Source organism: Microcaecilia unicolor, chromosome 4 (assembly GCF_901765095.1).
Source record: "Microcaecilia unicolor chromosome 4, aMicUni1.1, whole genome shotgun sequence".
Classification (NCBI taxonomy): Eukaryota; Metazoa; Chordata; class Amphibia; order Gymnophiona; family Siphonopidae; genus Microcaecilia; species Microcaecilia unicolor.
Window position 1 is genome coordinate 148,689,142 of NC_044034.1, and position 27,120 is coordinate 148,716,261.

The 27,120-nt window shown below is 43.1% G+C and overlaps 1 protein-coding gene across 1 annotated transcript in view; it reads right to left on the bottom strand.

Annotated features, from left to right (window-relative positions):
* The window catches only part of NAV2 (neuron navigator 2), a 463,718-nt gene that overhangs the window by 77,326 nt on the left and 359,272 nt on the right, over positions 1 to 27,120 (bottom strand). Inside the window, 6 exon segments of the mRNA XM_030200720.1 lie at positions 2,158 to 2,346; positions 4,316 to 4,476; positions 9,895 to 9,939; positions 18,074 to 18,139; positions 19,471 to 19,938; positions 23,192 to 23,867. Of these exon segments, the coding sequence (XP_030056580.1) occupies positions 2,158 to 2,346; positions 4,316 to 4,476; positions 9,895 to 9,939; positions 18,074 to 18,139; positions 19,471 to 19,938; positions 23,192 to 23,867 (1,605 nt within the window).

The window sequence follows — 27,120 nt, forward strand, 5'->3', positions numbered from 1 at the left end:
GCAGGATTCCCAGCTTGCACGCACTGCAATGTCCCGACGTCAGCCCGTATGTCCCACAGCGGGAACACCACTTAACTGCCTCCATGAGAGTTGCCATTCACCCCAACTGTCACCAGCGCAGAACGGTCCCAAATGGTGAGTCAGGATCCCTCCCCTGCACAAGTGGAACTTGCAGCCCTCCAAGCGGTTCTCAGTCAAACTTTAGTCGACTCTGCTGGCTGCTCCCCCCAAGCTCACAGTCTCCACAGTCTTACCACAGATGAGAAAGGCCCAGGACTGATACTCTGCCCAACCCTCTCCAGTCAACCTCTTTTCTTCTCCCTTTTTTTTTTTTAAGGTTCTTGTGCTTGAAAAGAAGAGCTCCACAGGAAAGACAGGAGAGGTGAAGGGAGGAAAAAAGTAAATTCAGGGGGCACCAGAGATAGGGATCTGAATATCTCCAGATATGACTCTGCAGACTCAAGCCATCTGTAAAGCTCAATTGGGGACCAGATAAACAAGTGGACCAGGAGCAAATCACTCAGAACCAGAAGCTGAAAAGTATGTCCATCTTCCTACTGGAGATAGAAAATACTGAGGAGCTGGACTGGATGCCAAAAAAGATATGTCTCAGGTACGTTTTCAGTTCTCTATCTCCACCTGTTGGTCGATGGACACAACTATCCCACAGGTTCTAGAATAGTGGGAAAGTACGTAATGGAAATGCACATTTTTGAAAATTGCACCACCTTAAACTTTCACTCTACTGTTCAATTCTCTTGATGCTGTTATCAAGAAGCCACCACAGATTATCAAATTCAGAACGTATCATCTTTGAAATGCTTGAGTCAATACTCTTTCACAGTTTTTTCCATCGCGCGGTGCTAACCGGGTGGTAATCGGCATTGTATGTAAGCAGACCATTACCGCCCTCTTAATGCGTTAGGCCTTACCGCTAGGTCAATGGGTGGTGGTAAGGTCTCAGGCCCAAAATGAACGAGCGCCAATTTTTATTTTGCCGCACATCCATTTTTGGCAAAAAAAAAAAAGGAATTTTTTGCAGATACGCTGAAAAATGGACCTGCAAGCGTCCAATACATGCGTCTACACCAGCGCAAGCCACTTTTAGGCACACCTTAGTAAAAGGACCCCATAGTGTTTTACTGTAATGGCTCAAAGTAGTGCACAGCTGGCTTGTTTTTCTGTATCATCTGCAAATGTTCAAACAATATCAGCAAATCAGCAGCCAGACGGTAGATATTTGATGATGTGACTCTTCTGTTTATTACTTTAAAATGATTTTCTGCATGGGTGTCAGTATGAATATTTAGCATATAAATAATGACAGCTCTTTAAAAAAAAAAAAAAACATCTTGGCTATTTAAATCAATGTTTTTCATCAGTCTTGTTCCTGCTAAAATGAAGTCTTGTTGGTATTTACTTTTTACACCTGGGAGCAACAGCAGTAGCAAGAAGTTGATTACTGATGACACCCAACAAGAAAAGAACACTGCAAATCTATTATGTGATCTACAAGATAAGCAGACATTCTGCTCGGTTCAGTTCATATATAAATTAAATGAAAATGCGTTCCTTTAAATGAACCCCAGGCTAAGAATCTTGGTAAGGGCTGTTTTAAATTCTAAGCTTTCTGCATACATTGCTTTTTTTTTTCCCCCTATCCATTCTATTATTTAAGGAAAAGTCTAGACTCTCCTCACAGCTGAAAACATTTCTCAAAGATTTTTCCTCCCTAATGTTGCACTAAAAGGTCACCTAGGCCAGAAGTCCAAGTACTGCCTATTTTAAGGTTATAAATGTAGACCCATGAAATGTGACCCCAACCCATGCTGCACTCAAACTGTGCCTCCGAACACACCTATACACAGGCCACATAAAAATGTGTCTTCTTGCCGCTACATAAAACGCCACCAGTAAAAATGCCAAACTAAACAGGTAGGATATAAGACATTTAAACCAGGCACATCTCCTCTTCACTTCATGGTCTCTAAAGCTTATGAACACTGATCAGCGATTCCTATATTGGCGCTAAAAGTATCACAACCTGCAAAAAAAAAAAACCCACGTTTCCCCTGGCACATTCTGGCTGCAAGAACCTTGTGGTGAAGGAAAAGAATTGAAAAATGAATGCCCTCCACGGAGAACGGCACTTCTTACCTTCTTCAAAACCATCCCGGAATGAACCCGAGCGGCTCACGGTCCTGGTTTTCTCATCCAGTGACATGGAACTATTGCGGAACCGGCTATCGCTGTAAGGGTCATAGGTCCCCTCTGCGTTGGAAAGGCTGTGAGTCCGTAGAATGGTTGAGTTTGACAAGCTGATCTGGGCTGCAGTTGTAGGGCTTGCTAGAATGGAAGATCAGAACGTACAGTGTGTAATGCACAGATTTATCTTCATTATGCAACAGGTTTTTACGAATTTGCAAATAAGTTCTAATGTATGCTGAACAGAGTTGTGAGACTGGAAATACAGATTTTCAAAACTTTGATGTTGGGATTAATAATAGCATCTTTGCAGCCATAGAAACAATAAACATGTGTTTCCAACACACTGCGTTCAGTTATTTTACATTATATAAGCATTGATTTTTTTGGTATATAAAACTGGGAGAGTGGGAGAGGGACCTTTGCGGTGACAGTGTCTGAGGATCTCAAGGTGGTGAAACAATGTGGCAAGGCAGTGGCCATGGCCAGAAGGATGCTAGGCTGCATAGAGAGGCATAATCAGTAGGAGAAAGGAGGTGTTAATATCCCTGTAAAAGTCGTTTGTGAGACTCTACTTGGGAACACGGGGATAGCTCTTAACAAAGGGGGGTAAATTCTGCAGTTACCGTGGCATAACGCAGAATTCTAACGAACGGTATCTGCAAATTTTACACAGCATCTTTTAAGGGCGTTCCCACTATTATTTTTTTTGCAGCTTGTACATTAATGTTTTAATGTGTGGTACCTGCAGAGAGTTAACACAGGACAACTAGGAGGAGGTACGTGGTGCCACATTAACAACGCATTAGCCAGTTAGCGTGTGGTAAGTGCAGCACGCTACCTGGATAACACTTCTACGCCCATGCCACAACCCCTGAGAAAAAGAAAAAAAAGTAACGCGTGATTTAATGTGCAGAATCAGGCAACCTACCGTAAAGTCCCTTAACACAGTCACGCAGTATCCTGTCTCCAGGCATTAACCACACGTTAAGTGCTTAACGTACTTTAGTAAAAGGGCCCAATCGTAACTGGCACAGATAAAGACCTCCCAACAAGATGGTCAGTGTTGCATTTACCGCTCTGTGCAGGTTACTCACCACTTGCCCCATTTAAAGTTCTGCTGTTATCAGGCTATTTCCCTTAGCCACTGTTATCTGTGAATTTCAGTGGCGCTATCCGGACAGCACAGCAGAATATCCTTAGAAACCCCTCAATACTATCTAGTTAGTGCCAGCGCAGGGAACGGATGGAGTGGTGAGTGATCGAGGAAGTGGCAATATCTCAAACCATTATCTGATAACTATCCAAATAAAATTAGAACAAAAAATTGCTACCTAACTTTATCTGGAAAGTCATCCAGCCAGCAGTTTCAATATCGCCAAACTGATGGATATTCATCAGGGTTCACTACCCGGACAGCAGCGAGGAAAAGCTGTGAATAATTTAAATATTGTGGCTGACATTTAAAACAAATGCTAACCACGGAATTTAGATATTGGCCCGATATTTCATATCTCTGCTTAAATCTGTTCCCTCCCCAATGCACTTCATTTTTCTGTGTTACAGCAGCAAAGAATACTCTACTGAATCTCTATTATTTCAGCTTGTAACTCTTAACTCTTTTCTGCTGCAAACAAATACCACACGATCTCCACTTTAGTAACGTTTAAAGGGCATCTCACGCTTTCTGTGCCAGGTTTCTGCACACCATTAGAATGAAGACAGTTTTCTAAAGTCTTTATAAGGAAGCCTTTGCAAGCCCAGGTTTTCCTTTCAAAACACGCTCCAAGAAATATGTTGCAGCAGTATATAAGACAGTGACTGATCACATATACAACTCCGAATTCCTTGCTCAGAAATTTCAGATTTAGTTCACTTGTTTATTTTAATCAAATACAGAGGCATTAGTCATCCAATTTTAAATTCCACAGACTTGTCCAAGATTGTTTTGGAACAAGTTTTGTTTGGTCTAAAATTGTTAAGACTGGAGGTCAGTTTTAAACAAAGGCCATGACCTCGGAGAGTCTTTGACCTCACCACTAACTGCTGGGTACGCTAGGAGACACAGACCCACATGAGACATCCCTTAAACTGGTTCCCGTCGACTCACCGAGCTGGGAGAAGTTAAACTTTGTGCCACAGGGAGAGGTTACGCTAGAGCCTGAGGAAAACGGAGACTGGTTGGCGGCGTCCTGAAGGCCTCCTGCACAATGTGAGCGCAGCCACTCCTTGGCTTCCTCGTGGTTACGAAGTTGAGAAGTGGGGGTGCACCTGGGTAGGCAAAAGGAGTTGCACAGTGAAAAGATGTTAAAGATGGGTCCAAAGACAAGAGAAGTGCTATAGACTCTGTAAGGTCAATATTTAGCCATGCAAAGAACATATAATGGAAAATGCGTAACTTACAAATCAAAAGCAGCAAACAGAAGCCTCTACGACGAATCCACACAGAGAGAAAGAAGTAAAGGCTGACCACAGACCAAACCAACATGGGAGATGATGCTGAGAAATGCTTTATTAGTTGTACAAAGGACCCAACATGGTCCGTGTTTCGACATACCAAGACGTCTGCCTCAGGGGTCACAAATGGTATTCTTCACAGACAGTGATTGCTTGCCACTACGTGGTTTGATTTATTTCCTTGAGTTTGTATCCGGTGAAAATTTGTTTTCAATCTCACAGAGTGCACCTTTGCTAGTAACTTCAGGTAGCCAGTGTACTCTGCGAATACCATTTGTGACCCTTGAGGCAGGCGCCTTGGTGTGTCGAAACACGGACCGTGTCGGGCCCTTTGTACAACTAATAAAGCATTTCTCAGCATCATCTCCAGCACTGGTTTGGCCTATGGTGAGCCTTTACTTCTTTTGCGCTGTGTAACTTACAAATCATACAAGTAGTCCGCGACACTATCCATCGAGGTACCACCATTGAATATCCAGAAATGTCTGTTAGACGTTATGCCGCTTGGAGCTCTATTTTATGGCTGCACATCTCCACTTTGACATAGTGTCTAAGTGATGTCGCCCCGGAACACTCCAAATCCCACCACACTTTGGGTGCCTTAAGGAGTCATTTTCTCAGGGCTTTTTTGTGTGTATTTGCCAATGTACACAGAGAAAATGCAGCTTATAAGCATTTCCCCCTCATAAAAAAAACCACTAATGACAAGAACACAGTACTTTTATGGGAATCGAGTGCAGATTTTGGGAGCAATCACAATTTATACCAATACTTTATAAAATGCAGACAAATATTTAAACCTGCTCCCGAGCAAGTATGAGCGTCTGTCATTTCATTTTAGCTTCAATTTATGCAGGTTTTGAGGGGTAAGATACCTAGACCCCTATTTTAAACCTGTGTGTCATAAAATACCAGCAAAATTCCTGCAGAAACTGAAGGTAAAATGAACCCTTGCACATTTATACCAGCTTGGGAAAGGCACACCTCGATCAGGGGAAACAGTCCAGAATGCAGCCTTGAGAACCCTGGGACTCGCTCAACTAAGGCACACGGCGTTTGACCAGTGATTCACAAAGCTCCATTGGCCAGTCAGACTTTCATGACATCCCTAATGAATATACCCTTGTTACAGATAAAGGGGCCCTTTTACAAAGTGTTGGTAAGCCCAAGGCAGGCTTACCGCACACAAACTCGGGACTACTGCCGGCCCAACATGGCCACCGGTGGTAGTTCCGGCTCGAGTGCGAACCATTTCCAGCATGCAAGAAAAAAAAAAAAAAACCTTTTTAATAGTGTAGCGCTAAACTCGGTGGTAATCGGGCATTGATGTGCACTGCATGGTTACTGCCAGGTTACCGTGGGAGCCCTTACTGCCACCTCAATGGGTGGTGGTCAGTGCTCCTCACTACATGGCCACACGGTAATAGTCACCTTGCCGCATGGTCATTTTTTTTGGAAGGGGAGCTTTTCACCTGTTGTAGTAAAAAGGGCCCCCGACGCACAGGAAAAACAGCCCCTGCCACTACTGCAGGGCTCTTTTTTCCCGCAGCTTAGTAAAAAGACCCCAGAGATTGGATGGCTAGAACAGATACTTCTTTTTCAATTTTGTCACCAACTGTAACTCACAACAGGTGGTATATGCTATTCAGTGCCTGTGCGCATTGTACGTAAGCACATAAGCACTGCCACGCTGCGAAAAGACCAAAGGTCCATCAAGTCCAGCACTCCGTCTCCGACAGCAGCCAATCCAGGCCCCAAGAACCTGGCAAAACCCCAAAATTTAATAACGATCAATGGACTTTTCCTTCAGGAATCTGTCCAGACCCCCTTTAAACTCAGCAAGGCCAGCTGCCGTCACTACCTTCTCCGGCAATGAGTTCCAGAGTCTAACCACGCGCTGAGTAAAGAAAAACTTTCTCCAATTTGTTTTAAACCTACCACATTCTAATTTCATCTTGTGTCCCCTGGTTCTATTATTGTTAGAAAGCGTAAACAAACGCTTCAAATCTGTATCATGTGGTACATAGGGGATAAAACTAGAAAAATTAAGCATCGCACAGTACAACATTTAAACAATATTAGGTTGCAGCACAAGGGACACACATTAGTGGAACACTGGATGCAATTTGGACATCAGGTCTCCGATCTCAGATTCGTGGTTCTTACACAAGTAGTATCCAAGAGGGAAGGCAACATCCAGCAAAGACTTGGTTTTCAAGGAACAAAAGTTTATATATTCATGGGTTACTGCGGTCCCTAATGGACTTAACAGGGAGGTGGATGAGTTGAATGTGAATCCCGCCTCTTTGTCATAGGGCTTCTTTAAAAAAAACTGTTGGGTTTTCACACAGCGCATGCGTTAGCGTCATCGCAAGGGAAGGCGTCATAACAGGAGAAGCACAGTCTCATTCAGATGGAGCTGCCAATATGGGATTTTTAAGATTAAGTTTGGATAATAGAATATTTTTTATGAGTATTGTTTCATTTATATTACATTGCTTTTTCAGTTTGGTCTCCCGATGAATCTTTATGCGAAACATGGCCTATGTTGAGACCAAGACCGAGAATATGGATAAAAAGTAATAAGATCTTTAATTGGAGCGGTCTGAGACATCAGTGTTATAATTTGGATTAACGCAGAAACTGGATTGGAACGATTTATAAAATTTATAAGAGGACTTTGGAAGACAAGGGTGCTTTTTTGAATCATATTCAGGATGGGCACCTTATTGAGAATTCAAAGTGATGACAGCGCAGTGACTGAGTAGTTTTAGTTGATAGTTTTGAGACATTTTTCAAACATTTTTGTCCTTTTTTGGATATTTTTTGAATGAATTTTTGATTGGTTACTAGACCCTGGAGGAAGGTTGGAGAATCAGCAAAGACTTCAAGCTGTCCATTTCCACAAGTGACAGATTTTATATTTATTGCATCTGGGAAACTTGTCAGAAAGGAAGAGAGAATCAGCAATGTATTGCTGAAGATGTATTTGATATTTAAAAGGTTTGTACAATTCCGTTCTGGAAGTTAGCTGGACAAAACCCACAGTTTTAAAACTCTCACTCCATCTGGATAAATTTTGTCTAAATTGTCGACCACATAAAAATGTGCCTGCAAGAGAAAAGGTGGCACCAGTTGGTGTTCCTGGGGCAGCTGACATGTAACAGTTATTCAGCTAACACTGCAGACCAACAGCTGTCCTACAGTGATCTGGATAATTTTATTCAGCTATCTTCAGAGGCACCTTTAGCTGGATAAATACCTCTGAATATCAGGATAGTTATTCAGATTTAAAAAAACAAACAAACAGACTGACAAGTCAGTCAACACAGACCACATCGTTTTTTGATTTTGTAATCTTCAAAATATTTCCCTCACCTTTATCAGCAGAAACAATCTCTAGCTCTGGTTTTTCATTCCAGGAGAGCAGGGCGTGTAGTGAGGGTCAGGGAGTGCCAGACAAGTAATCTACTGCACTGTCTGTGACATTGTGCAATAAAAAAATTCTACCCCTAACAGCCCAATATGATGACAAACTGACTTAAGATATTAGAACACAATACACGTTCGGGTTGATATTAAAAGTGATTTAACTAGCCAGAAATGGCTCTTGGCCGGTTAAATCGCCTGCTGGGGCCAACCGCTAATTTTCTGCGACACTTAACTGGTTACTTAGCGCCAAACTGAAAATCAGATACTTTGGGGGCATAACTTGGCCGGTTATATTCAGCACTTAACTGGCGAAGGTCTGCACACAAATAGGACCAAATAAAAGTCAGTCCTATCTTTACGTGCTGCACCATAGCCGGTTAAGTGCTGAATATCAGCACTTAACTGGTTACGCATTAGCTGGTTACGCAAACCTGGAAATTCAATGCCGAAGCCTGGACACAGCCCAAGATTGAATTTCTGGGTTAACACCAGCGGTGGACAGCAAAATGCTAAGTGCCACTGGCTCAATATCGATCCCATGGTGTTTTAGACTTAAGGACCGGGGAAAAGGAGTCTTTTACTAAGGTGTGCTAAAATTTTTAGTTCACGCTAAAATTCAGCTGGCACTAAATGCTATGATGCCTATTATATTCTTATGGGCATCTCAGCGTTTACCACCAGTTGATTTTTAGTCTGAGCTAAAAACGTTAGCGCACCTTAGTAAAAGACCCCCTGAGTTTGTGGGTTCCCTTACATTGCTTTTTTTTTTTTTTTAAAGAACTTATGAGCTGTACCTTCATAACATTACTTGTATTTATAATACTGGGATAGACTGAAGGTCCATCAAGCCCAGCATCCTGTTTCCAACAGTGGTCAATCCAGGTCACAAGTACCTGGCAAGATCCCAAAACAGTACAATACATTTTATGCCGCTTATTCCAGAAATAAGCAGTGGCTTTTCCTCATTTTAATAATGGTCTATGGAGTTTTCCTTTAGGACGCCATCTAAACTTTTTTTAAACCCCGCTAAGTTAACCGCTTTTACTACATTCTCTGGCAACGTATTCCAGAGTATAATTACACGTCTAAGAATAGAATTAAACACTCAACTGGAAGGCTTCTTCTACACACAAAATTTATCTTACAACTCTAAATTAGTTTTATATTTATTTGTATTTAAAGGAGAGGGGGTCAGACATTTCTAGCAGCATTGTCTGGATGAGGCAGGAGCTGCATCTATTCAGTTCTTCTCTGATACAATTTACCATTTTTCAAGAGGACACTGTTTTCCACTTGGTTTTATATTAACACTTCCACCAAAATAGTTCTTGGCAAAACATCTGAGAGTTCCTCAACCTCCCCACCCCCACCCAAGCAAAGATTTAAATGGTGCAAGGTTGGAAGACACTGGCTCAATTCTTTTTTTTTTAAAGCTTTATTTTTGTTTATAACTGACATACAAAGATTAAAAAAACATATGAATCTCCTTATGAGTACCCCCCTTCTCCCTCCCTCCCCCCTTCACACTGGCTCAATTCTAATGCATCAGCAAAAGCCACAATTAAATGTGAAGCATTTGTGAGGCAAGCTTTTGAAAGTCATTCAGCAAAAAAAATTTAAAAAGAGCAACAAGCTAGAAAGCGCAAAATCACAGGTTTAAAAATACGTCACCCTGCAGAAAGGCAAAGATGACAAGTGCCAAAGCCCCTAGCAGCAGCTCCACTGGGAAAAAAATTAAAAAGCAGATGCAGCAAAGCTTGAAACCATACAAAAGCCATTTGGCTACAAGGAAACCAATACCTTAGTCCCTTCTTAGGCAAAGTGTTCCTATCAAGATGTGGATCACTGTAGGAAGAGTTAAAAGAAACAAAAAAACTTCAGAAAATAGAAGAGAGAAGAGAGGGGAAAATAAACATATGAAGGGGAAGGAGAGATGTGTATAAAACTTTTGTCCATGTTTTCTTTCAAGAGAGCATGGGATGCTCATGACATACACAAAGCTTTTTGGGTTGTTAAGTCGTGCAGACGGTAGGATGAAAACAAAGCCCAGGTTTGACCAAAGCAACTTACCTAATTTTTGTTTCTTCTGAATGAAGAGAAGCAGCTCAGATAAAAATTGCATGCAACCAGGAGTGCTGCAAACACATATACAGCTGGAGAAATGGCATGCACATCCCCTCCCCCAACACGCACACACTGCTATCTCTGGCTCTGTACTTATCTGAGGGGCACACATTATTATTCATGGGTATTTCCAACTGTATTTATTTTATCCAATACAGTCCACAAAAGCAGAATACATGTCTTCTAATAATTAAAAGGCTTTTATTCTTGCCACTTTTATACAGAACCCGACGTGGCCACGTTTTACCTCTCTAGAGGGATTATCAACTGTGTGGCGAAACATAAAAAAAAGCATATGACATGTGACACCCAGTACAAACCACTGAGCCAAAAACTGGAATAAAAGATAGCACCTAGGGGAATGAAGATAATTAACCACCTAGACGCTTGGGTCAGAAAAAAGACCCAGGCACAGCAGCTAAATATAGTTGGGTTGTTTCACAAAGTGGCTATATTTAGCTTCTGATGGGTGGTGGTGGGGGGGGGGGGGGGGTGCATTCCTAACTTATAGGAAAGAAAACCTCTGTTACAGAGATTTTCTCCCACACGATTGGCTGTGGTGGCACTGGCAGCGTCAGGTTTCAACCTCTTCTTCCATCCCAATCTCACTCCTTGCTTTCCTCTGAGGTCCACTCCATCTACCTATTCACTCCACTCTCTCTCTTTCTCAGTAGATGTCATTTTACATCCCCCTGATAATTTCCCTCTTCTTTCCTCACTGGCTTTGATTCCTGACTTTTCCTTCATTCTTGAACTGTTCTTTCCTTCCCCTGTCCTTGGAACTTGAATTTCTCTGTTGACATCCCATATGCCTCAGCGCTTCTTGCTTTAACCTCCTTAAACGTCAAACACTATCGTCCCCTTTTCTCTAACTGCTCTCTCAAATTTCTCTGCCTTAGGTCTTCCCTTGTCTATCGCACAACTTTCACATTTACACTTAGTTTAGTTTAGTTTCTCAATTTTTGATATACTGCTTCTTTTGAAGCACAAATCAAGGTAGTTTACATATGACTATTCAGGTACTTAGGCAAACATTAGTAACAGCTTCTTTTTAAAATGTTTTTCAGATCTCAGAACATATGAAGGGTGATCCTATAACAGGGCAACTCATACTTATGGGCCACTTGAGCGCTAAGGACCAGGGGCAGACTGACCATAAGGTCAACCAGGCAATGCCCGAGGGCCCAGGGCTGTGTTTGTGGGGGGCCCAGTGCTTCCCTCCCACATACTCGATATGTGATGCCCTTCTCTCTCCTCCAGAACTGGGACCAAAAAGCCCCCGTCTCCTCCCCCTCCTGCGTTCCCATCCCCGACCCCCCCCCCCCTCCTTTGCAGGCGGGGGCACCGGCAACTAAATTGGCCATCTGCTGCTGATGCTGCAACTTTCCTCTGCCATGGCCTGCCTCCTTCTGACATCACCTTCTTCTTCCACAAGTGCGCCACGGGCTGTGGCAGAGGAAGGTTCCAGCGTCAGCAGCAGACAGTCAATCTAGCCTGTAGGACCAAAGGAAAAGGTCAGTGGCAGGGGGAAAGGAAGGCAGCAAGAGAGGGGGGGAGCCCAATGGTCCTCATTGCCCAGAGTCCCAGACCACTCTCAGTCCGCCCCGATAAAGACTAAATTCAGTAAGTGGCTGCTCAGTGCTATTCTACAAAGGACGCTCCAAGTTGAGAGCTGTTTTTATAGTAGTGCGTAGCACCGGGATCTGCATCACACTTTTAGGCACGAGGATTTACACCAACTAAACCCTAGTGTAAATTCTTGTGCCTAAATTAGGCACGGATTCACCAAATTCTATAATAGGGTGCACATCATTAGTGAACGCCCCTGACCCGCCCATGATCACACCCCCTTTTCAGTTGCACACGTTTATATAATAGCGCTTAGCAGGGGAGTAGCTAGGTGGGGCCACGGGGGCATGGGCCCCCGCAGATTTAGTCCTGGCCCCCTCTACTTTCGACCCTCCCCTGCCACTTTCGCCCCGCTGCCAGGTACCTTTGCTGGCAGGGGTTCCCAACCCCCGCCAGCTTTAGTCTTCTTCAGCACCGGTCTCCGGCGCGTTTGCTGATCTGTGCTGCGAGTCCTGACGTCCTCAGGACTCACAGCACAGATCAGCGAATGCACCGGAGACCAGCGCTGAAGAAGACTAAAGCTGGTGGGGGTTGGGAACCCCCGCCAGCAAAGGTACCTTGCGGCAGCGGGGGTGGAGTCGGTGGCTGGGGGAGGTGGGCTAAAATGTGCCCCCCACCTTGGGCTCTGGACCCCCTTCCCGCCGCACGTAAACCCAAATTATTGCCAGTTAGTGCCAATAACTGACTGTTAGCATCCAATTATCGGTGCTAATTTGGCTCATTAATTAAATTGCGAGCACAATTTTAAGCATCGTTTATGGAATTCCCCACAGAATATCAACACTTTCATGGGGAAGTGTACGCTTATGCATGTAAGCTGCAGCAGAACACCTAAGCGCTAATCTGCAAAGGCGTGCTTAAGTGGCACAATGCTTAATGCAAGGAAAAGACATTCGTATGGGCAGGGCTGCTACTTACACACACAACTTACAGAACACAGTAAGGTACACGTGCCATTGCTAGTGCTGGTGGAAGTATGGAAGCCTAAATATAAAGCGTGCTGATACCAATGTTATGTGAGCGTTCTATAATAGAATCTGGGGGCCTGAAATTTAGCCGGCAACAACCAAAAAATTCAATGCCGGGCCACATCCAGGCATCGGCATATTCAGCTCTTAACCGGCTATAGGTTACCGCATAAAGACAGGGCTGAATTTTATCTGGTCCTATTTACATGGTTAACCTGGCCAGTTAAGCATTGAATATTGGCATTTAACTGGTCGAGTGCCGACTCTGCCCCCAGAATAGCTGGTTTTCAATTTGACACTAACCGGTTAAGTGCCACTGAAAATTAGCAGTTACCCCAAAGAGGCAATTTAACTGTCCAGGACCCATTTCTGGCTGGTTAAATCGCTTTGAATATCAACCCCTGGGTGCCCAGGGACTATTATGTAATAAGCTCTCATCACACTAAGATATTTTTCACCATTTGCACTAATATTTTAAGTAGGCATCTACTTTTCTTTATAAAAATAGACTTTAAACGTGCATATTTCTCAAATACACACATTTGTTTTCCAGTGCACTACTGTCTCGCAGATAAAGCAGACAGACGATGCATAGGTATATTTTTTACCCACATACCCCCGGATTCTATACAGTGCGACCGAAATTGCGTGCACAAATCCAGTTGTATTCTGGATTTGCGCATGCAATTTAATTATTTAACAAGCCCAACAGCACTGATAATTGGCACTTAAGCAATTAACACTAATTGGTATTAATTAGAATTTATGCACACAACTTCCTAGGTATATTCTATAAAGTGGTGCATGTAAATTCTAATGCAAACTCCAAAAAGGGGGCGTGGCCATGAGTGAACCATGGGGTTCCAAAAATCTACGCTCACGGTTCTAGAATGCACCAAGTTTTACTTGGCGTAAATGGATGCGCCTAGAGTTAGGTGTAGGCATGGCCGCTAGGAGTATTCTATAAACTATGCCTAAATCTAGGCGCGGTTTACAGAATAAGCCTAGGCGGAAATATTTTCAGCACCAATTTTTCAGGCACCATATACAGAATCTAGTCCATAACGGCTTTCATAGAGCTACTAACTGAATAGATTCTCTCTGAAGTTTAGTTACAAAAAAAAACTATACAGCAGGGCACCTGTCTTGATAAAAATTACCCCTATAATAGCCACCTAATGGGTCAAGATGACACACAGCAACAAGCCTGAACCCGTGCATAAGCGCAGCATGCTGCAAGAATACTAAAATGCAAGTGAGAGTTCAGGGCTTAGGGATAAAAACATTTCAAATATTCACTGTAGAAAATTAAAAAACATACAGCCCCATTTTCACATTGCTCAGTAAATGTTTACATCTGCTGTACACAGATTTTAAAACGTCATCCCTCAGATTCTATATAATACTACTTATGCTGCGTGTGCAAATCCAGTTGTATTCTGGATCTGCTCGTGCAACTTAGTTAACAAGCCAATCAGCGCCGGCAACTGCCACTTGTCATTGCCATTAATTAGAATTTGGACGTGAAACTGCCTAAGCGTATTCTATAATGCGATGCGTGTAAATTCTAAGCTGCATAGTTGGAAAGAGGGCGTGGAATGGGCAGGTAGTGGACGTTTCTAAGATCTATGTGCATTATTATAGAATACACCCGGTCCACGCCTAATTTAGGCATTGGTATCTACACCAGGGGCGTAGCCAGACTTCGGCGGGAGGGGGATCCAGAGCCCGAGGTGAGGGGGCACATTTTAGCCCCCCCCCCCCGGGCACCGCTGACCCCCCCCCCCCCCCCGCACCAACAACTTTGGACCCCCTCCCCACCGACGACCCCCTCAACCCCCCTCCCCCACCATCGCCTACCTGTGAGTCTGACGTCCTGCATGTACAACGTACAGGACGTCAGACTCAGAAACAGAACGAAGCCTTGCGCTGGAAGAAGAGGACCTCGGCTGGCAGGGGTTGGGGTCCCCCGCCAGCAAAGGTAGCCGACGGCGGCGACAGCGGCAGGAGGGGGGTCGAGAGGGTCATCGGCAGGGGGGTCCAGGGCCAAATCTACGGGGGCCCAGGCCCCCGTGGCCCCACATAGCTACGCCACTGATCTACACCAAGTTTTTTCTTGGTGTAACTGCCCATGACTAAATTTAGTCATTCAGACAAGCACTTGGCATATTCTATAAACCGCGTGGAAATTAAGCTTATTCTATAAAGTACGCCTAAATTTAGGTGTACTTTATAGAATACACCAAGGCGTATTTCGTTTCAGCACCGATTTTTTTTTTAGGCGTGATATAAAGAATGTAGTCCTATACGCATAGGATCCAATCCTGTAAATGCGCACTTTTGTTGAGTGCCCTGATGCTACACGGTGAGAGTCTATCCTATAACGGCACCTGAGCGCCAGGATTCCATTATGGAACACTAGTGTAACCCGACAATGGTGGACCTTACATTTACACGCCTGCAGTTACAACCAGACCCGACATAATCACAGAAGCATAAATGCAGCAAGGATAAGAGTAACTTACACCCATTGCCCACTCATGCTCTGCCCATATGTTCCACTTTTGCACACCCTCCCAGAATTGTACTTAGGCATCTAACTATTACTTACACACAAGTGCTAGTATTCTGCAATTTTACATGTGCAAGTGGCATTTAAACGTAAGTTCCTGTTATATGTGGTGTCCAGAAAAAAACAGGATCCCCTACATAGTTTCAAAATACTCTGCAAATTGTTTAAACATTTAGAAGGACCTAGTGTAATGGGCCTTTATTCCCCTAGTTAATTCATAATTTGTGTTCAAAGTGTCCTCCTTCAACCTTGATACATTCACGAAGTCTTTGACGCCACTAAGCTGTTGGCTCAGTGAATTCTGGAGTTTCATTAATTAAGAGCTCAACTGTTTTGCGAGCTCGAGGCGGTGGAGCTCCATCCTGTTGAAAAGTAAAGTACTCAGAAATGTCTCGAATTTCAGGCAGAAGTTTCGGCTGCAGTTGAACGTTTTGGGGTTATTTGATAAAAAATGTTGGGGGTCCCTTTTTTTTCCCGGACACAGTGTAAATCGTCCTTACAGTGTTTGGACTAAAAAAGCTGCTGTAACTGGTCCAACACTATCTGTGTGACGAAGTGGTGGAGCAATGATATTATCTGGAGAGCGGTGATTTTCAGCTGAATTGTAGGCCTAAATTAAATGTATATTGAGCACTGCTAATTTACCCCCAAATTTGATAAAGGATGTCAAAAATTGGGTGGACATTTGGGTATGGAACAGTCATTTATGCATGTAACTGAGGGACCTTTTACAACGGTGCGCCACAAACTGGCTTGCGACAGTGTGGTCATGTGTTTTTGGTACTGTGTCTGGGAAAAAAGGGACTATTTTAATGGGCCGGAAAATGGACATGTGGCAAAATGAAAACCAGCACGCGTTCATTTTCGGCCTGAGACTTTAACGCCACCCATTGACTTAGCGGTAAGGTCTCACGCTCTACCCGGGCAGTAAAAGTATGCAGTGCATGCCAACTGCCGTTTGCTGCTGGTAGGCGCCCTGAGGAAGAAAATAGCAAATATTTTCTACCGCGTGTTCTTGGTGTGCGCCAAATTCGGGGCATGCAGTAGCCAGGCAGTAATGCCGATTTGGTGTGCGCCGGGCGCACCTTTGTAATAGGGCCCCTGAATTTGCTAATTGGCACTAAATTGGTAGAAATATCAATAACTGGGTGTTAACAAGCACTAACTGGCACTAATTTGTAGTTATGTGTGTAAATCATTTACGCATGCATCTATTTTATAAACTTACCCCCCCCCCGATATTCACCCGGATTCAGCATTGAATATCCCTTTTCTTAAAGATGTCTAGCACGTGACTGGTTAATATTCAGACTGAACTGGCCATGGGTTAGCTATTTATGCAGTCTTACATATCCGCCGAACTGGCCGTTTACATCTGAATATCGGGACATAACCGGACTCCGCCTCCAGAACACCCCCAACATAGCCAGCTTGAAGTTCAGCACCAAGTACTCATTTTCAGCGGCATTAAGGGCTTTTTTCTATAAAGGTTATGCTCCTAAATTTATAGTCTTAAATTACGAGCATAATCTATTTTGGAGCATAGGGTACGCGCCTAATTTAGGAGCATAAATTTTAGAAGTGTAAATTTAGGAGCATAGCCATAAGGCCATAATCAGGTGACGTTAAAAATAGCCACAAACAAGCTAGTTAACTGGTTGGCGGCCGTTCCCAGCTGGTTAACTCGCTTTGAATTCCAAACGGTTAGCATCTAATTTCAATGGCCGGCCCATGCAGGTATGGACACAGGAAAGGCATGGGCAGGTCAGAGCAAACAGGCGCTAAGTTATGCTTATGAATGCCAGCATTTGGTGTGAGCATTTACACTGCATTTGACATTGCGTAAGTGGTTGCGCCTAGACTTATGCGCCAAAATGCAGACATTCAAGTATTCTATAATGGCAACTAAGCAAATATTACCATTACAGAATTGGTGCTCAGCACCTAAATTTTTGGCACCTAAGCTTTAGCTCTATCCCCCTAATTCTGTAAAAGTCACCACAAATTGCATGTGCAAATTTGGAGCTTGCCCAATTTAATTAAACAAGCTAATTAGCACCTATAATTGGCTTAACAAGCAATTATTGGCAGTAATGAAATTTAATTCAACTTTACATGCGTAAATTTAGGCAAGTGATCCACACCTAAATTTTACGTGTGATTTGAAAAAGGGAGGTGTGGAAATGGGAGGGGCATGGGCAGAATGAGGGCATTCCTAAAATTAACGCACGTTATAGAATAATGGGGATATGCGCCTAACGTAGGCACCACGTTTCAGTTGGTGGAAACGGCCATGCCTAAAGTTAGGCGTGATTCCCAGGCACAAGCACTATCCTATAAATTGTACCTAACTTTAAGCACAGCTTATAGAATAGCGCTTTTTCAGTCTAGCCCTATATGTATAGCGGCACTGAATATACATATTAATTTAAGCATCACGGCCTGCATCTCAGTTAAACTGCTGATCGCTGCCACTGAATATTACCCCCTTAACTTGCAAATTAGACAATTAAAGGGACTCTCACTGGCATGTCCTTGTTACACCATTAAAAGCTGAGCAACAAATTTGCAAAAACAACATTTGCTGTTAAAGCAACAGTTTCTCACAAGACACTGCTTCATATATGTGGGCAACAATAAACAAACATTCGAACTACATGTAAGCTTGAGCGAGAGACAGCTTTACCTGTCCTGCTTCCTGGGCAAAGTATTTCTGCTGAACTTTGGACTAGCAGCAGGGGAAGAGAGAGGGCTAGAGAAAAATCATATCAGACAGGGAACAAGAAGAAAAATTAGCACAGAAAGGAAAACAAACAGAAGAAAATAAAGGAGTAGCTTAAAACAATACTATAAAGAACAAAGTGATTTTTTTCAACAATAACTACAAATCTGCAGCTGAAGCTTTGGGCTTAAAACCACTGATACCGAGATATCCATCACTGGAGTGTGGTCCACAGTATTCAAACTGATGTTACTGCCAATACAGTTCAAACTCAGTTTCCCATGTGTACTGGCTAGCAGGACATGCAGGCTTGGATCCCAGAGAAGGCCCATGCCCTCAATCTCAGGAGACAGTGTCTACGATTTTATTAAGGTATGGGGCAGTGGGTGGCATTGACTGGATACTGCAGGGGAGAGCCCTTAGCCATGAAGAAACCTGAACAATCTTGGGTGCATGAACCAAGTTAATCAAATAAATAAATATCTCCTCCTCCACCCCAAAGTTTCAAAGTACTTCAACTGAACAGCCTCTTGATCCACACTAAAGCAGTGACTCTCTCTCAGAGCCCTGGAGACCACATCACCGCTTCAAGGCCCTCAGGTGGGCACAACAACAAGTCTAGATTTTTATCACATCCTAGATAGAGTAAAAGGAGATGCCATGCTTGGCATAGGGGACTACAGCAGATAAACATATATCTTTTGAGGCACAGCTTCTGCCTATCAGAACTCACTAAACGACCAGGGTGATCACTGCATTTTTAATTATCAAAACAACTTCTTTTCGTAATCTTTAAAATGTCTACCTATAAAAATACATCAAGAATATAATCTGGGTGGAGTATACTTTACAGAACAATTTCAAACAGCTGTAATCAAATTTAATTTCATGCCAGTTTCTCATTAGACTATATAAACCTAGCGTTTATGTTGAAAGAAATCATATGACCAGCACAGAAGGGCATACGATGACGTGGCTTTACCAAATCTCCTTATGGTGGACAATATACCTTAATACTACCTTAGCAAATAATGCATCTCTGTGATCAATTCAGATGCCAGAAACCACTTATTAAAGCACTAGATGTTTCCACAGAAAAAGGCTACCAAGAGTAAACATCTTGTATAAGTCCACATCATCAAGATGATATATCAACTGACTTTGAATACATATCGGACTTGAATTTGCTGCTACAGAAGACTCCATCATTATCTTACAACCTTCTGTTTGTGTAAGGATGGCTGGGATTTAGACTCGACTGAAATAACTCATAGGTTCTGCAGGAGTAATGCTATTTTACCAGAGTTTGTAAAAGAACAGTTTTGCACAATACGAGAACAGATGAAGCAGTGACCACTGACCTTTCCGACAATGTTGTCTTAACACTGTTGGTTCGGACAAAGGGAGCCAGAGAGTCATCTTTGGAAGCAGTTATCAGTCCACTGGGGGAGTTACGGCTCAACCCACCTCCGCTGCTCAGGGAGATGTCAATGGATTCACAGCTGGTGTGAAGGCTGCCGATTGATTGGTAGCTCATGCCATCCTTGCTAACAGCAGAGGAGCTGCTCTGGTTGGTACCCCAAGTCAAGCTATTGGAGGGAGCTGAATGGGCTGAACTGGGACTGGAGGCAAGAGGCGAAGGGTTCATGTCAACGTTCTTACTGTAGAGAGGGCTGCTACCTCCACTACTCAGCATGCCACTGCCAGAAGGAGACTCAAGGCTACTCTGCTGGTTCATGGTAGCATGAGGGTTGGAGATGACCACTGAAGTTTTCATACTTTCAGCGGCTGTGATGGGAACTGGTTTATTGGGTTTTCCGCCAAAAAGTCTGTGTAAAAAATAATAATTAAAGAGCATTAACAATATAAAAGTAGTGGGTGATGTGGAATTTATGTCTGACTCACACAGAGGTGACAAGAGACTCATGAGAAACCTCAGTTCCAGGCTGGGATGCCCAACCAATGCCATCCTGGTATTTCTCACTGAAACATCAGTTTACTAAATCACTGAGGATTTCTCACAGCAGAGAACAGGGAACCCATTTAGAGACATTGCCCCCAGAGAGCAAGATGTCCAGAGGAAGGTTCTCTTTGGCACAATCCAAATGCGGAGATGATCACTGGCAATGAAGCTGAGAAATCGAGACCATCTCCAACGTGCCCTGGAGTGGGAGTTCATTCCAGTAATGGAATGCACAATTCTTTCTCATTTGGAGACGTTACCCAAAGAGCAAACAAATTATAAGATTGAGTTAGGAACACCAAAGCTGAGCAACCTAGAAACTGGAAAACAAATCTGAGGCATGACTGACTGTAAATATTTGAGGGTGGACACTAAAGAGCACAATCGGTTTTGCTTAAGATTTTTGGAGCATGCAATGGGTTTCTAACACTCAGATCAAAGTTTCCTTGCTTCTATCATCTGGATAGATGGACTGTTTATACAAAAGAAGTGAGTTTACCTGCTATACCAGTTTTCTCACAAAAATTCCAGAACTCAAGAAGCTCCCTTACTGCCTGCAAGATTTTCTGGGATCAGCCACCCCACTGTCAACACTATCACCTCTGAAGACAGTTATAACTTTGCTCCATTGGAAAAAAAAAATGAGTATCTTAATATGGTGTCTCCTGGTTAATCTCATGGGGGGGGGGGGGGGGCAGAGGTATGGTTGTCTATACAGCCAAAAGAGTAAAATATCCTACTGACTGACAGCAGGAATACGATGGGCTTTGCTTCCTATCTGGACGAGGCTGAACTAAAAACAAAAGAAATCTGCCATATTGGGTCAGACTAAAGGTCTATTAACCCCAGTATCCTTTTTCCAACAGTAGCTAGTCCAGGTCACAAGTACCTAACAGAATCCCAAACGTCTCCAAAAATTTAAGCTAAGTCAAGCATTCCAGAGGGTCAGTATACATTGGAAATTCATAGGGAAAGCAAAGGCATATCAAACAAACTCTACGTAGAAACGAGAGAGTGAAACAGGGAGCGAGAGTAAGAGAGACAGACAGCGAGCACTAGTTGCCTGACTTAGAGAGGAAGGGAAGAGTTCATCAGACAAATCTGATGGCCCTGATGATAAGGCATGTCCTGAAGATCACGCCATACCAATGGCAGCCATAAGTTGACGTGCCTAGGTATGCCAAGTGAAGTTTGTAATTTATAGCAGTCTATAAACTATTCTCATAACTTCAAGACACACCCATGACCCACCCTCATGTATGTCCCCCATGCAGTTAGGCACTACAGCACTTAAATGATACCCTATAGAAAGGTGCCTGTCAATTAATGGCACTTTTAACATGTGTAAGTGGCTTCTATCTCTACCTCTGAAGTTACCCCTTTATTGCTTTCATACAATAGTGAACCAGGAGATATTAATTTCATGTCAGGGCAAATCAGGAATCAGAGTCTGATAAATAGGCACCACAGGCAGATAACTGGAACATCAATTCTAAAAGGGTCCAAAACAGCAGGACTCCTCTCACCTCACTATCTTCTTATCTCTGACCTACGGGGCACTATAATCTTAAATGCAGCCTTGTCAGGAATATCACAAAACTTCATTTAATTCAAATTAGGTGGGACATCTATACAATGATGTTCTTTAGAAACATCTATCCAATGTAAAAAAAAAACAAAAACAAAAACCTCACCAATTGAATAAATGAAACAATATGTAAGTGTGAAATATCCCGCCCCCCCCCCCCCAAAAAAATGTTCTGTATAGGAGCAAAATAATGATTAAATATAAATGGATCTTCAGTCTTGCATGACAACATGTCTTATGGGCTCAAACATAGCATGCACCCGAAGCAATGGTTCGCGGGATATGACCCTTTTATGTATGTAGATGTAAATAAACCTAATATATAAAGAGGTATATTTTCAAAGCACTTAGACTTACAAAGTTGCACAGTAATCTATGGAACTTTGTAAAGTCTAAGTGCTTTGGAAAATGAGCCCCATAGTGTCTTTTCAAGCAAATCAAATAGTGTCTCTCATATATATGCATTCAACATGTATATGCAGCATTTGAGCCCATAAGAGGCACTGAAGACTCGCAAGACTGAAGGGTTTCCTTTGTGATCTTTGTATCATTATATTTCAATACATCTTATTGTAGTAATGTTTACTCAATTACATTGAATGTAAAAGTTTCTGTAGCTAGTTATATTTATTATAAAATTTAAATTCTGCATTATCCATTGTTCTAAGTGGATTACAATAAGAACATTCATAATAAAACAAAAGACACAATACAGTATATGAACATTGTAGGAAAATCACAGGAATGTGTTAGAACAAGATGCAATTCCGTATATCTCACGTTGAACATTTAGGGTCCTTTTACCAAGCTGCGGGAAAAAGAGCCCTGCGCTAGTGGCGGGGGTTGTTCTTCCTGCGCGCCAGAGCCCTTTTTACCGCAGCGGGTAAAAAGACCCCAGGCACACTAGGTCATGCGGTAAGAGAACTCTTACCGCCACCCACTGAGGTGGCAATAAGGCTCCCGCACTAACCCAGCGGTAACCGGTCAGTGCGCAGCAATGCCCGACTACCACCAGGTTACCACTGTGCAAGCCACTCCGGGGGGGGGGGGGGGGGGGGTCTTTTTTCCCACAGAAATGGCACGCGCTCGGGGCGGGATTACCGCCGGCAGCCACTTTGGCCAGGCGGTAGTCCCGGAAGAGTGAGCGGTAAGCCCGCGATGGGCTTTCTGCCGCTCTTTAAAGAGCCCCTTAGTGACAGATACTCAGGTATCTCCCCAGTTGTAGGAATGCAGGAACAGTAATGTATTCACTGAATGAATTCATTCTTTACTGATGTATTTTAGATTGAACTCGATATTGCCTGAAAAAATGTGGGATATAAATCTCAATATAAACAAATAATAATTAATCAATCATTATTTTGCTTCTATACAGATGATTAGGGGTGTTTCACTTTTGTATATTCTTACTTTCACTATATTGGCGAGTTCTTTACATTGGATATTTGTTTTACTCCCCATATATTTTGGGGGCTTTGTCGTGCAGCATTAGAAATATCTAAGCATCAAAAAAGAGGAAGATTAGAGTTACCTGCGCAAGGTAGGCGATGCCACATCTGGGTACTTGGTTCCTTGTTGACGAGCACCATTGGAAGCAGGATTCAATTTAACTGAATTGCAGGAGGCCACACTTTCATTGTCGGAGGATATGCCTTTCTCTTTATCCGTCTGGTTGAGTGATAATGGCACAGAATTGCCCAAAGCTACCTTTGAAGGTTCTCTCAGTTTAGGGACAGGCAGCCCGGCAGATTTGCTGCTGACATTGGAGTCTATGCTGCTGGTACTAGATCGGTTCCCAGCTCCACTTCTGGACTTACTGGGCCTAGGTAAACTACGATATTGAAGATTGGTTCTGGTGTTTAGTGGCAAATAACTATCATCTTGGTTGTGGGAGCCATCAACACTGGTCTTCCGACCAGTGGATCTACCTATGAGACCTGAGGACTTTGGCATTTTGCCTAAGGTGGCTGATCCGCTAGTTATAGTAACCCCACTAGCAGAAACCATGCTCAGGCCAACAGCAGAGCCACTCTGCTTCTTAAATCCAAAAGTGTTCGTAGCTGAAGCAGTTGTCCTAGAAGTACCAGAGGAAGGTTTCTTGGATTCATCACCACTGCTACGTCCTGCATCTGATGGAGATCGCTTAACCTGTGTTGCTTTTGGAGAAAGCCTTCCTTTCTCCGACACCTTGGCATCATCAGTTTTTGCTAGGGCAGAAAGAAATTATTTACTTCAAACACTTTATGGCTCAGACAAATTAAGGTCCAAAAAAAATAAAAATAGGGCAGACGATCAGGATCCAATGTGGTAAAAGCAAAGAAGCAGATTTGAAGAAAATCTTACAAAAAAGAGGTACATTTAAGATCAAATTGAGGAGTAATCTATAGTTTTTAATGTGGTACAAATGAGATATTTGGTGCTTTTTTAGTTTGTTTTTTTTTTGTTTGGTAAATTCACCTTTGACCTGTGATCTAAGCATAAAAAGGCTTTATGGGAAAGTGCCAGTGTGATTCATCTGTAAATTATGCTGCAGAGTGTGCTGGAGAGAAAGCTAGTAAGTGTGCCTTTCACTCCTTTTGCGCTGCTGCTTTAAATCTCGATTTTAGATACCCTTTCTAAAGGTTTTTGTTTCTTAGCTATATAGTTCCAATTGATGAGGTATGGCTCCTGATTTAGGGGCCCTTTTACTAAGCCGCGTAAGCGTCTACATGTGCCCAACGCACGCCAAAATGGAGTTACCACATGACTACCGCGTGGCCCTTGCGATAATTTCATTTTTGGTGCACGTCCAAAAAATATTTTTTATTTTCAGCCGCGCGTAATGGATATGCGCCAAGTGGCATTTGATGCGCCTAGGTCATTACCGCCCTGATTCTTTACCACTACGTCAATGGCTGGTGGTAAGGACTCAGACCCAAAATGGACGCGCAGCAATTTTGATTTTGCCGCACGTCCATTTTTGGCAAAAAAGGGCCTTTTTTAAAGGCGCACTAAAAAAATGCATTGGCGCATGCCCAAAACCCGCGCCTACACTACCACAAGTCATTTTTCAGTGTGCCTTTCTAAAAGGACCCCTTAATCTTTTTTACTTTGAATTTTTTTGTTTGCATGGTAAGCCCACTTTTGACTGGTGCTTATGGGGAGCTGTTTGTCAGACTCGCTATGGCTGCATAGAGAGCTAGCAAGTTTGAACTGATTTCCTAATGGTTCGATAAGGTCACTTTTGACTGCTGCTGTAAGCATAAAAAGGCATTAAGAGAAGCTGCTTGTCTGAGCTGTAAGTTGTGCTGCAGAGTGCTGGAAAGAGAACTAGGCTGTTTTAAACACTTCTTATGTGCTGCTGTTTTAAATACTGATTTTAGATATCTTTTTTAAAAGTTCTTACATCTTTTACTATATAGTTATGGTGGAGACGGTATGGCTCCTATTTATTTTTATTTTTCTGTTTGGCAAGATTATTTTTGATTGGCGCTTTAAATATACAGAACACTATGGGGAGTTGCTTGTTAGACTCACTACAGCTGCACAGAGAGCTAACAAGTCTGCACTGTCATTTCTTAGGAACTGCAGGAGACTTCCTAATGGTTTGTGTTTCTTATTTGTTCCCAGCTACTTTATCAAATAGGTGATAGCTATGTTTTACACCTAATGGTTAGTGCAGTGGGCTGAGAAACCTGGGTTCAATTCCCACTGCAGCTCCTCATAACCCTGGGCAAGTTATTTAGGTGCCAATGATCAGAAGCCCCACGCTGTTCCAAACAGCGCTCTTAAAACAGCGACGGAACAGTGCGGGGCTGTAACACGCTATTAGCTCTGATCATACAGGTACTTCTGTAGGAGGATTGTGCCTGGATATGCGCCCAAGGCACAATCCTCCCACAAAAGTTGTTTGACAAGTCCAGGCTGTCAAAAGACCGGACCTGTCAAACAGCACAAGAGGTTTGACAAGTCCAGGATTTTCTCCCAAACACAAGACCTGGTGGCCCTCCAGGTCTCCCAACTCCAAAACAAAAAACCCTGGTAGTTCAGTGGGACCGCTAGCTTCCCCCCTTCAATGCCCCCACATCGAACAAAATCGCCCTGGTGGTCCAGTGGGATCGCTATCTAGCCCACCCACCCACCTCTTCGGACACCTTTCCAAAACGGTGGCATCCTGCCCTGCCTGATGCATCTTAAGATGCATCAGGCAGGGCAGGACACCACCATTTTGGGAAAGTGCCTGAAGAGGAGGGAGGGAGTGCTAGTCTCTCTCTCCTTAAATTACTACTATGGAGAGGTAGACCGCCAGGGGAGGGGGAGGGAAGAAGGGTTAGCAAGATAGCAATCCCACTGGACCACCAGGGGAGTTTTTGTTCGATTTGGGGGGGGGGGAGGGGAGAAAGCTAGCAGTCCCACTGGACCACCAGGATTTTTGTGTTTTGGGGTGGGTACTTAGGTTTGACAGGTCCGGGAGAAAATTCCAGACCTTTCAAACCTCTTCAGTGGGTCTCCCTCATTCCTCTCTTGCTGGCAAACCCTAACGCCAGCTCCGAGCTGGCGTAGGGTTTGCGCAGGAGCAGCACCCTTGTTTGGCGCACTGTCCACTGATCATCAGGGAGAAATGCGGGACACCCTTGTTTGCATGCAGGACACCCTTTGTTCAAGAGCCGTCGAGTGCATTATTACACGTGCTCGACGGCTGTGATCATCAGGCGGAAGCAAACGCAGGCACTACTACAGCGCTACTGGACTCTACCACTGCACTTCCTTCTAATCATTGGCCCAGTAATCCTCCATTGCCCCAGGTACAAAACTGAGATTGTGAGCCAACTAGGGAAAGAAAAAATACCACAGAAACAAGAAATATCAAATCCTTGACTCTTGGACTCCTTTATGTATTAATTATTTTCAAATATTATAGAGAATGTTTAGGATGTGGAAATAAACAATTGTTAGATTCTGTCAAAAAACAATTAATTCCACTAGTTGAAAAAGAATTTTAAATATCTAACCGTAATATTGTTCTCAGGTTAAGAAGGAAAAAGGCCTCACAGAGCTCCTAGTCTTTCAAACCATATATATCCACAATACTACCGTACGAATAGGAAGTTGTACAGTTGTTGAGAGTGAAATTTATTATTAAGCACTTCACCCTACACCTATATAAGTAAATTAAGGATATTATAATATCATGTACCCTGGAAGGTTTTTGGGGCCAATGATGAACAGAGGATCATTATAGATCTGTTTAAGCTCCGATAGATGGTTTCAGTCTAGGAGCTCTGTGAGGCCTTTTTCCTTCTTAACCTGAGAACGGTATTACAGTTAGGTATTAATTATTTTCATACATATTTATTTATTAAACTACCCATAATTAGTATAATCTTTATGTCTTTTATTGGTGGTTTTACATTTAGTCGTGCTGTTCCTTTATTTGCATGGTCTTATTATAAGTTGAGGAATTTTACAGCTTTATTCTCT